This window comes from Pseudophryne corroboree, chromosome 3 (assembly GCF_028390025.1).
Source record: "Pseudophryne corroboree isolate aPseCor3 chromosome 3, aPseCor3.hap2, whole genome shotgun sequence".
Classification (NCBI taxonomy): Eukaryota; Metazoa; Chordata; class Amphibia; order Anura; family Myobatrachidae; genus Pseudophryne; species Pseudophryne corroboree.
In genome coordinates this window covers 493616220-493630368 of record NC_086446.1, presented here as the reverse complement: position 1 = coordinate 493630368, position 14149 = coordinate 493616220, and the positions used below count along the sequence as shown (strand labels likewise).

The window sequence follows — 14149 nt, the reverse complement described above, 5'->3', positions numbered from 1 at the left end:
ACTGACTTATCTGATGATAGGTAAGTGCATACACACTTACCAATCATCCGCCCGATGTGTTGTGCCTGACATCACAAGTGCGTAGACATTTAAATGTGCCCGCTAGTTGTCAGGCACCAGAGGTCTGCAGCAAGTTGACCGCCCGTACACATAGCCAGATGCTCCGATATACTGTATCTATAGATATATCGGTCATCGGCTGTGATGCAGAGCCGACACAATATGTCTGTGAGTGACATCACTCAGTGTGTACGCAGCTTAATAGTTCAGCGCTGGTTACTTAAATAACAACTATAAAGAACAGAGAAATCAGTGCAATATTCAAGAATAAACCATGGTAAACAATTCTGCATTGTTGTCTAAAAACCATAGAGATAAAACAGTGTATACAAGGAAATGTACATGTAACCCTTTATAGGGTTCTACATGCTGATTAACACAAAAGTACTCTATTGTAGGGAATGGATCATGGTAAATGTTTTATAAATGGGTAGCCAAAACTAATTTTTATAAAACCTCAATATTATTGTGGCTCTGACTTGGCTGTGTATCACCATCTTATTCTAGATCTATACTTTGCAAATTTGTGGCTGACTCGCTGTTATTTCCTGCCAACACTTACTGCAGTAGCTCCAGCTTCATGCAAGGTTAGCTCACTTCGTGGCAAACAAATCCTACGTGTAAGGCTGTAGCCTACAGTACATGGAGTGTAACATTGACACATTTCAGATAGAGCAGCTTTCATTATCAATAGAATTGGTGTCTGTGCTTGTCGTGGTCAAAGGTATAAAACTTAATTGGTCTATTGTTTTAGTTATACAGAATCACACTGGCAAGGATGTGACTATAGAAATGTGTTCATTTGTCTTGATAAAGTTATAGTTGCCTAAACGTCAGAATTTCACGTACTCGTCCAGGATGTGGATTGTGTTAAGAATGAGGTTTTGAAATGATTGGTAATGCTGTTGGGATGTGGAAAACATTGTAGGAAGCCGATTCTAAAATGTAGAAGTAGAAAACTTCCTATTAGCGGTTTCTTTTTCATACACTGAAAACAGTGAGGCATAGCGGGGATTCACTTAGCTGTAACAACTGGATTCACTTTTTTAGCGTACATTGCATTCCTGTGTTCCGATAAACAATATAACCTCCAAGCGCTAAAATCTCAAATTTAAAAAGTAAACAAATTCTTATATTAAATGCATAAATTTCATGAATAATCAATTTTTAAAAAAAGGAACAATTCATACGTTAAAAATATGGAAGAATGAGTCCTAATACCGGTATACCACATGTAAACAATACAACATAAAACATATATCTATTAGTAGGACGCCTTGGCGAATTATCCACCTTTTAAAAAACAAAAAAAAACAAAACCGCAGCAACTTGTTTGATACGAAGTGAATATATCTCTTATGAGATGTAGGATATCATCCTCAGATTTTTCATTTATCTTTTTTTATCCAAAAATAATTTTTTGGGGGTGTCCATATATTGTTCCAAATCCTTATTATCCAAAAGAGGGTTAAAAAGTAACTTTTAGCAAGTTGTATATTCTTCACAACTTACTTGTTAGTCCATAAGTCAGAGGGAACCAAAGCTTTCTGTGTCTGCCGGCAGACATATAAAGTGCTCTCAGATCAACTAGTTTCGCCTGTCTGCGTAGGCTTCATCAGGATAACTGAATGCACCTTGTGCCCTGCTTAAAAAGGCTCCCTCCGTCATTAGTTGCCATGGAGATGGATAGGTATTTCCGCCCTCCGTCTATGCAGTCATATTTCCGCCCTTACCACCATCTGTGACGCTCGTCGGACTTCCGCCCTTTGGCCGCATCACTTCCGTCCTAGAACATGCTTATCTGGGTTCTGACGGGTTGGTATTTCCGTCCTCCATTCACCTCGTAGTCCTTCCGCCCTTACTGGCATGTTGATCTCCCACTGGCCGCGTCACTTCCGTCATCAGACTGCCGCGTCACTTCCGTCATCATGATGCCATCGTCATGGTTACCGCACTTACTGGCATGTTTATATCCCACTGGCCGCGTCACTTCCGTCATCAGGCTGCCGTCGTCATGGTTACCGCATATGTTTAATCCCTCATCACGTCACTCCACCCCTTAGTTGCTGCGTTTCCTTAGTTATTCAGTCTATGGTTTATATAGCGTTACCACGGATACCTTTATTTCACAGTCTGCTTATTCGGTTAATTCTTGCAGCTCTTTATATACGTGCTTTTCTTATATTCCTTAAAGATAGAAGGAACATACAAAACACACACAGATACAACCATTACTACATAAAAGACATAGTGACTACCACCCCATCACTAGAAAGATATAGGTATTGGGTTCTATCTATTTTATACTATTATAATATAGTTAGTGTTGGCATATCTATACTAGAAGAAGGAATAAAATTTCAGTTTTCTTTCAGAAATGGGTGGAGGTGCATTCTTAGTTTTTTAACATGCCGCACAATTATTGCAGTAATAAAAAACAGGATCTGATTCTCCTAACCAGGTTCCTTTTCCTTTTATTTCCTTCTTGAGAATTCCCTTCACAATTTTATTCTTAATTGTCTGTGCTCTTCTAAAAATTATCCTGGGTTTCTTTGGCAAAATGTCTTCAAGATCCTTATCCGCTTTCAAGATATGCCAATGTTTGAAAATGCTTCTTTCTCTAAAACCCCGTTGGCTAGAGTAATTAGTTAAAAACAGTGGTTCATCTTTAATATCTCTATTCTTTTCTTTGTAACAAAGAAGATCCTTCCTATTTATTTTATCCACTTCTTCTTTGTTCTTTACCAATTTACATCTTTCATAATTCTTTTTTTCAAATTGTGTGATAAGGCTCTTGGTTTGTTCTTCGTAATCTTCTTTCCTTGAGCAATTCCTTCTTACACGCTTCATTTGTCCTTTTGGAATATTTGATAGCCACTGTGGATGGTGGTTGCTCTGACAGTTCAAATAACTATTGCAATCCACGTCTTTAGTGAAAGTTTTAGTCTCTATTTTATTATCCTTAGTAAAAATAGTTAGATCTAGAAAATTAACGCTGGAATTGCTAATTTCCTTTGTAAATTCTAGATTGAACCTGTTATTGATCAATTCAAAACAATTCTCTAGATCCGTAGTTGTTCCGGTCCAGATTAAGAATAATGTCGTCAATATACCTCGCCCATAGGGCGATTTTATCTAAATCTATATTGTTCTTCCATATATAGTCATTTTCCCACTGGGCGAGAAAGAGATTAGCATACGAAGGTGCAAAGTTCGTACCCATAGCGGTTCCCTGGGTTTGGATATAGCACTCATCTTCATAACGGAAAAAATTATGGTTCAGAGTGAAATGTATTCCTTCCAAAATAAAATCAATTTGATCTTTTTTCAAACTGGATTCCTTTGTAATGATCTTTCGGACATTTTCCATCCCCTGATCATGTTGTATTGAGGTGTATAGTGACTTAATGTCACATGTGGCTAGCAAATAATCGTCTTCCCATTTGATCCCATCTAATATATTTAAAATCTTTGTAGTATCTTTAATATAACTTCTTTGATTTATTATCAGAGGTTTTAGAAATTCATCTATATAGCAGGAAAGATGCGATGTTAACGATTGAATTCCTGCAATTATTTGCCTTCCAGGGGGGTTTGATCGATCCTTATGGATTTTTGGGAGATGGTAGAAATATGCCATCATCGGATATTCTGGATAGATAAACTTATATTCATCTTTTGTTAAGATTCCTTTATCCAACGCTTTCTTTAATATCTTTTCTAGTTCTCTTCTAAATTAATCTGTAGGATCTTTCTGTAGTAGACGATAAGTTGTTCCATCGCTTAAGAGTCTTCTTGATTCTCTATCATATTGGTCCTTATCCATGAGGACGATGCCACCTCCCTTATCTGCTTGTTTTAATCACGATTTTCTCATTTTTTTGGAGTGTTTTCAAAGCCTCATTCTCTTTTTTTGGTTAGGTTCCATTTCCCCTTTTGTCTAATATTATCTGGGATTCTTCTAATATCGTCTTCTACCATTCTCTGTAATGTAGTAATGTAATGACCCTTCAGATATGTAGGGTAGAACGTAGATTTTTCCTTTAGTGTTGAATGTTCAAACTCATCAATTTTTACTTCTCTTTCACTTCCATTCTCCTTTTCTTTCCGCTTAAAGAACTTTTTTAGTACAATTTTTCTAATACATTTTTCAAGGTCAATGAAAGTATTGAATTTATCCAAGGTATTCGTTGGGGAGAATTTCAGGCCTTTTTCCAACACTGATTTTTCAATGGTGCTTAGCTTATACTTGCTTAGGTTGAAAATCCCTTGCGGTGGGTCCTCTTCATGTTTTTTTTCAACTTTTTCTTTTGGCCTGTTCTTTGCTCCACCTCGCTTTCCTCTTCTGTTGTATTTGAAACTCTTTTCCGTCGTCTTCTTTTTTTCATCTCTAGGTCTGGTGATCTTTTTGGTATTGCCCCTAGATTTAAGGAAGAGTTGTTTCTTTGTGCCAGTTCTAAAAAAGCATCTAGAAAGGCTTCTAGTGCTTTTTCAACTTCTTCAATTCGATGTCTATCTTCGCTGCCAGAATTGTTTTTCCCTCTATTGTTCAACCTTGCCATCAAGGTTCGTGCTGAAACATCCAGGGCTTCTTGATGGTCTTCTTTCCCACAATTGAAGCTTCTTTTTAGAGTCTCTGCTGTTGGATATCTAACCTTCTTATATCTATCGGGGACCTCATATACGGATCCTTCTCTTCTAGTCTTCCGATGGCTTTCCTCTCCTTTCCAGTGACTCGGGTATCTATCTTGCCTTAATTTTCTGATTGAAGACGGTCTCATCTCATCTTCTTGATGTTCATAATGTCTACTTTTTTCAGACTTAAAATTCCTGCTTCTATATCCATAGTTCTCATTTCTTCTTGGATGGATGTATGTCCTATTTCTATCTCTATCATTCCATTGATTGGCAGGGTCTTGAGTCAGTTGATGGGTCAAATACTCATTTTTCAGCTGGTTTTCTGTTCTCTTGATTTGTTTCCCTATTTTCCAGTTCTTATTGTCCCCCTTATAGTCTTCCAAATCTCTCACAAATTTTTTCCGTTTTTGTTCAATAACTTTGTTCTATTTTTAGAAGTTTGTTCTTAGTGAGAGTCTCTAGATTTTGGAAATCTGTCAATTTTTCCAGGGGTTTAAATGTTCTTCTTATACTAATAATTTCTTACTCTATCATTTTTATAGATGCTTCTCTATCCTCAATGATCAATTTCATCAAATGGAAAGAACAGGCATCCAATACATCATTCCATTTTTTTGTAAAGTCTCCATTTTTCGATGTAAATGATGGTACCTTAATCATTCTTAGGCCTCTGGGAATCATCTGTTTTTCAATATATTATCCTAGAGTAGTACTTTCCCACCACTGTTTTATTTCTTGTATCTCTAATTTCTCCAATTTGGTGTATAATTCACGGAAAGTTTCGTCTGTTACCTCCACTGTTATTTGTGGATTTGTTCCTGGTACTGGTATTAAATCATTTAACAGTCGTAACCGTTCTTCTTTCTTAAGTGCCATAACGCGAATAGCTGCTGTCCTTTCTTAGTGGAAATAAACGTATAATAAAACAAAAACAAAGGAAAGGACTGCGCTTTACGCTATCTGATGTCCAAGCTGCTATGGGGGTAAAGAAGAAGGGAATCCACGTTTCCCAATAGCAATACAATAAACAATATAACCTCCAAGCGCTAAAATCTCAAATATTGCACTTATAATGATTGTATTTAAGGAGATGGTTTATTTAAAAAGTAAACAAATTCTTATTTCTCTAACGTCCTAAGTGGATGCTGGGGACTCCGTAAGGACCATGGGGAATAGCGGCTCCGCAGGAGACTGGGCACAAAAGTAAAGCTTTAGAACTACCTGGTGTGCACTGGCTCCTCCCCCTATGACCCTCCTCCAAGCCTCAGTTAGATTTTTGTGCCCGAACGAGAAGGGTGCACACTAGGTGGCTCTCCTGAGCTGCTTAGTAAAAAGTTTAGTTTTAGGTTTTTTATTTTCAGTGAGACCTGCTGGCAACAGGCTCGCTGCATCGAGGGACTAAGGGGAGAAGAAGCGAACTCACCTGCGTGCAGAGTGGATTGGGCTTCTTAGGCTACTGGACATTAGCTCCAGAGGGACGATCACAGGCCCAGCCATGGATGGGTCCCAGAGCCGCGCCGCCGGCCCCCTTACAGAGCCAGAAGACAGAAGAGGTCCGGAAAATCGGCGGCAGAAGACGTCCTGTCTTCAACAAGGTAGCGCACAGCACTGCAGCTGTGCGCCATTGCTCTCAGCACACTTCACACTCCGGTCACTGAGGGTGCAGGGCGCTGGGGGGGGCGCCCTGAGACGCAATAAAAACACCTTGGATGGCAAAAAATGCATCACATATAGCTCCTGGGCTATATGGATGCATTTAACCCCTGCCAGAATACATAGAAAAACGGGAGATAAGGCCGCCGATAAGGGGGCGGAGCCTATCTCCTCAGCACACTGGCGCCATTTTCCCTCACAGCTCCGTTGGAGGGAAGCTCCCTGGCTCTCCCCTGCAGTCACTACACTACAGAAAGGGTTAAAAAAGAGAGGGGGGCACTAATTACGCGCAGTATTAAATAAAACAGCAGCTATAAGGGGAAAAACACTTATATAAGGTTATCCCTGTATATATATATATATATATATATATATATATATATATATATATATAGCGCTCTGGTGTGTGCTGGCAAACTCTCCCTCTGTCTCCACAAAGGGCTAGTGGGGTCCTGTCCTCTATCAGAGCATTCCCTGTGTGTGTGCTGTATGTCGGTATGTTTGTGTCGATATGTATGAGGAGAAAAATGATGTGGAGACGCAGCAGATTGCCTGTAATAGGGATGTCACCCCCTAGGGGGTCGACACCTGAGTGGATGAACGGTTGGAAGGAATTACGTGACCGTGTCAGCTCTGTATAAAAGATAGTGGTTGACATGAGACAGCCGGCTACTCAGCTTGTGCCTGTCCAGACGTCTCATAGGCCGTCAGGGGCTCTAAAGCGCCCGTTACCTCAGATGGCAGATATAGACGCCGACACGGATACTGACTCCAGTGTCGACGGTGAAGAGACAAATGTGACTTCCAGTAGGGCCACACGTTACATGATTGAGGCAATGAAAAATGTTTTACACATTTCTGATAATACGAGTACCACCAAAAAAGGGGTATTATGTTCGGTGAGGAAAAACTACCTGTAGTTTTCCTGAATCTGAGAAATTAAATGAGGTGTGTGATGATGCGTGGGTTTCCCCCGATAACAACTGATAATTTCTAAAATGTTATTGGCATTATATCCTTTCCCGCCAGAGGTTAGGGTGCGTTGGGAAACACCCCCTAGGGTGGATAAAGCGCTCACACGCTTGTAAGGGCTCTACCCTCTCCTGAGATGGCCGCCCTTAAGGATCCTGCTGATAGAAAGCAGGAGGGTATCCTGAAATGTATTTACACACATACTGGTGTTATACTGCGACCAGCAATCGCCTCAGCCTGGATGTGCAGTGCTGGGTTGGCGTGGTCGGATTCCCTGACTGAAAATATTGATACCCTAGATAGGGACAGTATATTTTTGCCTATAGAGCATTTAAAAGATGCATTTCTATATATGCGTGATGCACAGCGGAATATTTGCCGACTGGCATCAAGTCTAAGCGCGTTGTCCATTTCTACCAGTAGAGGGTTATGGACACGACAGTGGTCAGGTGATGCGGATTTCAAACGGCATTTGGAAGTATTGCCTTATTAAGGGGAGGAGTTATTTGGGGTCGGTCTTTCAGACCTGGTGGCCACGGCAACAGCTGGGAAATCCACGTTTGTACCCCAGGTCGCCTCTCAACATGAGAAGACACCGTATTATCAGGCGCAGTCTTTTCGTGGACAAGCGGGCAAAAGGTTCCTCATTTCTGCCCCGTGACAGAGGGAGAGGAAAAAGGCTGCAGAAATCAGCCAGTTCCCAGGAACAGAAACCCTCTCCCGCCTCTGCCAAGCCCTCAGTATGACGCTGGGGCTTTACAAGCAGAATCAGGCACGGTGGGGGGCCCGTCTCAATGAATTTCAGCGCGCAGTGGGCTCACTCGCAAGTAGACCCCTGGATCCTTCAGGTGATATCTCAGGGGTACAAATTGGAATTCGAGACGTCTCCCCCTCGCCGTTTCCTAAAGTCGGCTTTACCGATGTCTCCTTCTGACAGGGAGACAGTTTTGGAAGCCATTCACAAGCTGTATTCCCAGCAGGTGATAATCAAGGTACCCCTCCTGCAACAGGGAACGGGGTATTATTCCACACTGTTGTGGTACCGAAGCCGGACGGCTCGGTGAGACCGATTCTAAATCTAAAATCTTTGAACACTTACATACAGAGGTTCAAATTCAAGATTGAGTCACTCAGAGCAGTGATTGCGAACCTGGAAGAAGGGGACTACATGATGTCTCGGGACATCAAGGATGCTTACCTTCATGCCCAAATTTACCCTTCTCACCAAGGGTACCTCCAGGTTTATGGTACAGAACTGTCACTATCAGTTCAGACACTGCCGTATGGATGGTCCACGGCACCCCGGGTCTTTACCAAGGTAATGGCCGAAATTATGATATTCCTTCGAAGGAAGTGAATTTTAGTTATCCCTTCCTTGGACAATTCCCTGATAAGGGTAAGATCCAGGGAACAGTTGGAGGTCGGTGTAGCACTATCTCAGGTAGTGTTGCGGCAGCACGATTGGATTCTCAATATTCCAAAATCGCAGCTGGTTCCGACGACTCGTCTTCTGTTCCTAGGGATGATCCTGGACACAGTCCAGAAAAAGGTGTTTCTCCCGGAGGAGAAAGCCAGGGAGTTATCCGAGCTAGTCAGGAACCTCCTAAAACCGAGCCAAATCTCAGTGCATCAATGCACAAGGGTTCTGGGTAAAATGGTGGCTTCCTACGAAGCAATCCCATTCGGCAGATTCCACGCAAGAACTTTCCAGTGGGACCTGCTGGACAAATGGTCCGGGTCGCATCTTCAGATGCATCAGCGGATAACCCTGTCACCAAGAACAAGGGTGTCCCTCCTGTGGTGGTTGCAGAGTGCTCATCTTCTAGAGGGCCGCAGATTCGGCATTCAGGACTTGGTCCTGGTGACCACGGATGCCAGCCTGCGAGGCTGGGGAGCAATCACACAGGGAAGGAATTTCCAGGGCTTATGGTCAAGCCTGGAGACATCACTTCACATAAATATCCTGAAGCTAAGGGCCATTTACAAGGCTCTAAGCTTAGCAAGACCTCTGCTTCAAGGTCAGCCGGTGTTGATCCAGTCGGACAACATCACGGCAGTCACCCACGTAAACAGACAGGGTGGCACAAGAAGCAGGAGGGCAATGGCAGAAGCTGCAAGGATTCTTCGCTGGGCGGAAAATCATGTGATAGCACTGTCAGCAATTCCGGGAGTGGACAACTGGGAAGCAGACTTCCTCAGCAGACACGACCTCCACCCGGGAGAGTGGGGACTTCACCCAAAAGTCTTCCACATGATTATAAACCGTTGGAAAAAACTCGACGGCTATTGCGCCAGGTCAAGGGACCCTCAGGCAATAGCTGTAGACGCTCTGGTAACACCGTGGGTGTACCAGTCAGTGTATGTGTTCCCTCATCTGCCTCTCATACCCAAGGTACTGAGATTGATAAGATGGAGAGGAGTAAGCACTATATTCGTGGCTCCGGATTGGCCAAGAAGGACTTGGTAACCGGAACTTCAAGAGATGCTCACGGAGGATCCGTGGCCTCTACCTCTAAGAAGGGACCTGCTCCAGCAAGGACCCTGTCTGTTCCAAGACTTACCGCGGCTGCGTTTGACGGCATGGCGGTTGAACGCCGGATCCTGAAGGAAAAAAGGCATTCCGGATGAAGTCATCCCTATCCTGATCAAAGCCAGGAAGGATGTAACCGCAAAACATTATCACCGCATTTGGCGAAAATATATTGCGTGGTGCGAGGCCAGTAAGGCCCGACGGAGGAAATTCAACTGGGTCGATTCCTACATTTCCTGCAAACAGGAGTGTCTATGGGCCTGAAATTGGGGTCCATTAAGGTTCAAATTTCGGCCCTGTCAATTTTCTTCCAAAAAGAACTAGCTTCAGTCCCTGAAGTTCAGACGTTGTAAATGGGGTACTGCATATACAGCCTCCTTTTGTGCCTCCAGTGGCACCTTGGGATCTCAATGTAGTTTTTGGGTTCCAAAAAAGTCACATTGGTTTGAACCACTTAAATCTGTGGAGTTAAAATATCTCACATGGAAAGTGGTCATGATTTTGGCCCTGGCCTGGGCCAGGCGCGTGTCAGAATTGGCGGCTTTATCCTGTAAAAGCCTTATCTGATTTTCCATTCGGACAGGGCGGAATTGAGGACTCGTCCTCAGTTTCTCCCTAAGGTGGTTTCAGCGTTTCACCTGAACCAACCTATTGTGGTGCCTGCGGCTACTAGGGACTTGGAGGACTCCAAATTGCTAGACGTTGTCAGGGCCCTGAAAATATATGTTTCCAGGACGGCTGGAGTCAGAAAATCTGACTCGCTGTTTATCCTGTATGCACCCAACAAGCTGGGTGCTCCTGCTTCTAAGCAGACTATTGCTCGTTGGATTTGTAGTACAATTCAGCTTGCACATTCTGTGGCAGGCCTGCCACAGCCAAAAATCTGTAAATGCCCACTCCACAAGGAAGATGGGCTCATCTTGGGCGGCTGCCCGAGGGGTCTCGGCTTTACAACTTTGCCGAGCAGCTACTTGGTCAGGAGCAAATACGTTTGTAAAATTCTACAAAATTGATACCCTGGCTGAGGAGGACCTGGAGTTCTCTCATTTGGTGCTGCAGAGTCATCCGCACTCTCCCGCCCGTTTGGGAGCTTTGGTATAATCCCCATGGTCCTTACGGAGTCCCCAGCATCCACTTAGGACGTTAGAGAAAATAAGAATTTACTTACCGATAATTCTATTTCTCGTAGTCCGTAGTGGATGCTGGGCGCCCATCCCAAGTGCGGATTGTCTGCAATACTGGTACATAGTTATTGTTACCAAAAAATCGGGTTATTGCTGTAGTGAGCCATCTTTTCTAGAGGCTCCTCTGTTATCATGCTGTTAACTGGGTTTAGATCACGAGTTGTACGGTGTGATTGGTGTGGCTGGTATGAGTCTTACCCGGGATTCAAAATCCTTCCTTATTGTGTACGCTCGTCCGGGCACAGTATCCTAACTGAGGCTTGGAGGAGGGTCATAGGGGGAGGAGCCAGTGCACACCAGGTAGTTCTAAAGCTTTACTTTTGTGCCCAGTCTCCTGCGGAGCCGCTATTCCCCATGGTCCTTACGGAGTCCCCAGCATCCACTACGGACTACGAGAAATAGAATTATCGGTAAGTAAATTCTTATTATTAAATGCATAAATTTCATGAATAATCATTTTTAAAAAAAAGGAACAATTCATACGTTAAAAATATGGAAGAAAGTGAGTCCTAATACCGGTATACCACATGTAAACAATACAACATAAAACATATATCTATTAGTGGGACGCCTTGGCGAATTATCCACCTATAAAAAAAAACCCAGCAGCAACGTGTTTGATTCCAAGTGAATATATCTCTTATGAGATGTAGGATATCATCCTCAGATTTTTCATTTATATTTTTATATCCTAAAAGAATTTTTTGGGGGTGTCCATAGATTGTTCCAAATCCTTATTATCCAAATAGGGTTAAAAAGTCAGTTTTAGCAAGTTGTATATTCTTCACAACTTACTTGTTAGTCCATAAGTCAGAGGGAACCAAAGCTTTCTGTGTCTGCCGGCAGACATATAAGGTGCTCTCAGATCAACTAGTTTCGCCTGTCTGCGCAGGCTTCATCAGGATAACTGAATGCACCTTGTGCCCTGCTTAAAAAGGCTCCCTCCGTCATTAGTTGCCATGGAGATGGATAGGTATTTCCGCCCTCCGTCTATGGGGTCATATTTCTGCCCTTACCACCATCTGTGACGCTCGTCGGACTTCCGCCCTTTGGCCGCATCACTTCCGTCCTAGAACATGCTTATCTGGGTTCTGACGGGTTGGTATTTCCGCCCTCCATTCACCTCGTAGTCCTTCCACCCTTACTGGCATGTTGATCTCCCACTGGCCGCGTCACTTCCGTCATCAGACTGCCGCGTCACTTCCGTCGTCATGATGCCATCGTCATGGTTACCGCACTTACTGGCATGTTTACATCCCACTGGCCGCGTCACTTCTGTCATCAGGCTGCCGTCGTCATGGTTACCGCATATGTTTAATCCCTCATCATGTCACTCCACCCCTTAGTGGCCGCGTTTCCTTAGTTATTCAGTCTATGGTTTATATAGCGTTACCACGGATACCTTTATTTCCTGTGTTCCAACCTAACCTATTGCAAATACGCGAAAATGGGATACTCACGATAATTCTTATTGTCAAAACCAGAAAAAAGTTTGAGAAAATAGGGAAATGTACCCCCAAAAAAGCCGTGCACACGCTGGATGATATAGCAGCGCGGATTGGAACGATATATCCGGTACATCGTCTGGTGTGTATCCATGATATGTGTGCTCCCACAGGTCGCAAGCAGGGCCAATGGGGGATGTCGCTAACAACAATATGCAGCATCTCACAACTCCCCACGTCGGACCAGGAATTGGTAAACACTTGCCGAATACCGGGTCTCGTTTGCAACGATGTTGTGCTGGGTACATGTCATCTAATGTGTACCCGGCTTTTGATAGGAAAACAGTATAGAAGTCTAGAAGCAGTCATAATATAAAGGTTTTGGGTAGTACTCATATTGGGTCAAATGGCTGTTATTTGCATTTTTCAAAAAGAGTGGAAAAAGTATAGAAAGCAAGTGTTTGTCAGCAAAAAAAAAGTGCTTTAAAATAAATTAGGGGTACGTAAAAATGGGTATAAGTATTTATATATTTGGGTCATTTTAAACAACTTTAAAAAAACTTCTAAATGAAACCAAAATTATTTATTCCCACCTGCAAGCCTAAAAACACTTGTCCCACTCATAAAGCATCCCAATATACCTGTCCCATATCTTCCCCAGTTACCATCACTATGCATTTCTGCAGCGGGGTACACTGTAGGGAATACATCGGGGTGTAGAGTTGGATCTTGATCCGAGGCACCAACAGGCTAAAGCTTTGACTGTTCCCAGGATGCCTTACACCGCCTCCTCTACAACCCCGCCTCTGGACACTGGTGCTCAGTTTGTAAGTTGGTGCCAGAGCAGGTCACCTAATAGGGGGGCTGCACTAGGCAGCCCTGAAAAGAGCTTTTTTTTTTTTTTTTTAGAAGACTTCAAGGGCCGCAGCACTTTCTATGTAATTCTGACATGCTGTGCTGCGGCTCCATCACCTCCCCTGCAGCGCTGCATACTCCCGCGTCCGGTTCCCAGGTACTTGCAGCGGAGGTGCATCGGTTCATAGGCACACCGCCGCTGGCGCTCTCCAGGATCGCGTGGCTGCACATCAGGGAGGAGGTAAGAGGGTCCCACAGGCGGGACCCGCTGGTAAATCGTGTCACGGTCCCAGGAGACGGACTGCGATGCTGGCGTGGACACTGTACTGCATAGGGACCCCACTATATCCACCAGGTCAGGGAGCACAGATCGGATTTTAAGAAAGCCATATTACATAGGCTGCACAGTACCCGGTGGTGAGGACCTGTATCCCCTATCCCAGCTCCAGGCGCCATGTACTGTTGGTGTTCCCGCCCTGGAGCTGCATTTCACTCTCTCTCACTCCCTGACTGAGATTTCGGCGCCATTTTCTCACACAGGTGCGTCTGGTCTCCGGGACTACTCGGCTAAGTCTCCTCTGTAAATCCGCCTGCCTCATCAGCGCTGTGATTTTACAGTCACTAAAGTATTCTACATGTCATTTTAGACAGTGTTAGTTAAGAACAGGGGCCAAATGTAATAGAGTGAGAGTTAAAGAAAGTGAGAGATTTGGTAGGGTTTTGCTGCTTTTTTTTTAAAGTAGCAATCATTTACACTGCAAAACCAGGTTGATCATGCTGTGTAAAATGATTGCCACTTTAAAAAAAAGCTG

General features: G+C 43.5%; 1 protein-coding gene across 7 annotated transcripts in view; it reads left to right on the top strand.

The window, feature by feature from the left end:
* The window catches only part of LOC135056146 (nuclear factor 7, ovary-like), a 108222-nt gene that overhangs the window by 50045 nt on the left and 44028 nt on the right, over positions 1-14149 (top strand). For 5 of the 7 annotated variants that reach the window (XM_063960967.1, XM_063960962.1, XM_063960964.1 and 2 more), the window contains one exon: positions 568-647. The exons of the other annotated variants lie outside the window; for them this stretch is intronic. In XM_063960967.1, coding sequence (XP_063817037.1) covers positions 641-647 — 7 coding nt within the window. In that variant the 5' untranslated portion in view covers positions 568-640. The remainder of the gene's footprint in view (positions 1-567; positions 648-14149) is intronic. 7 annotated transcript variants of the gene reach the window in all.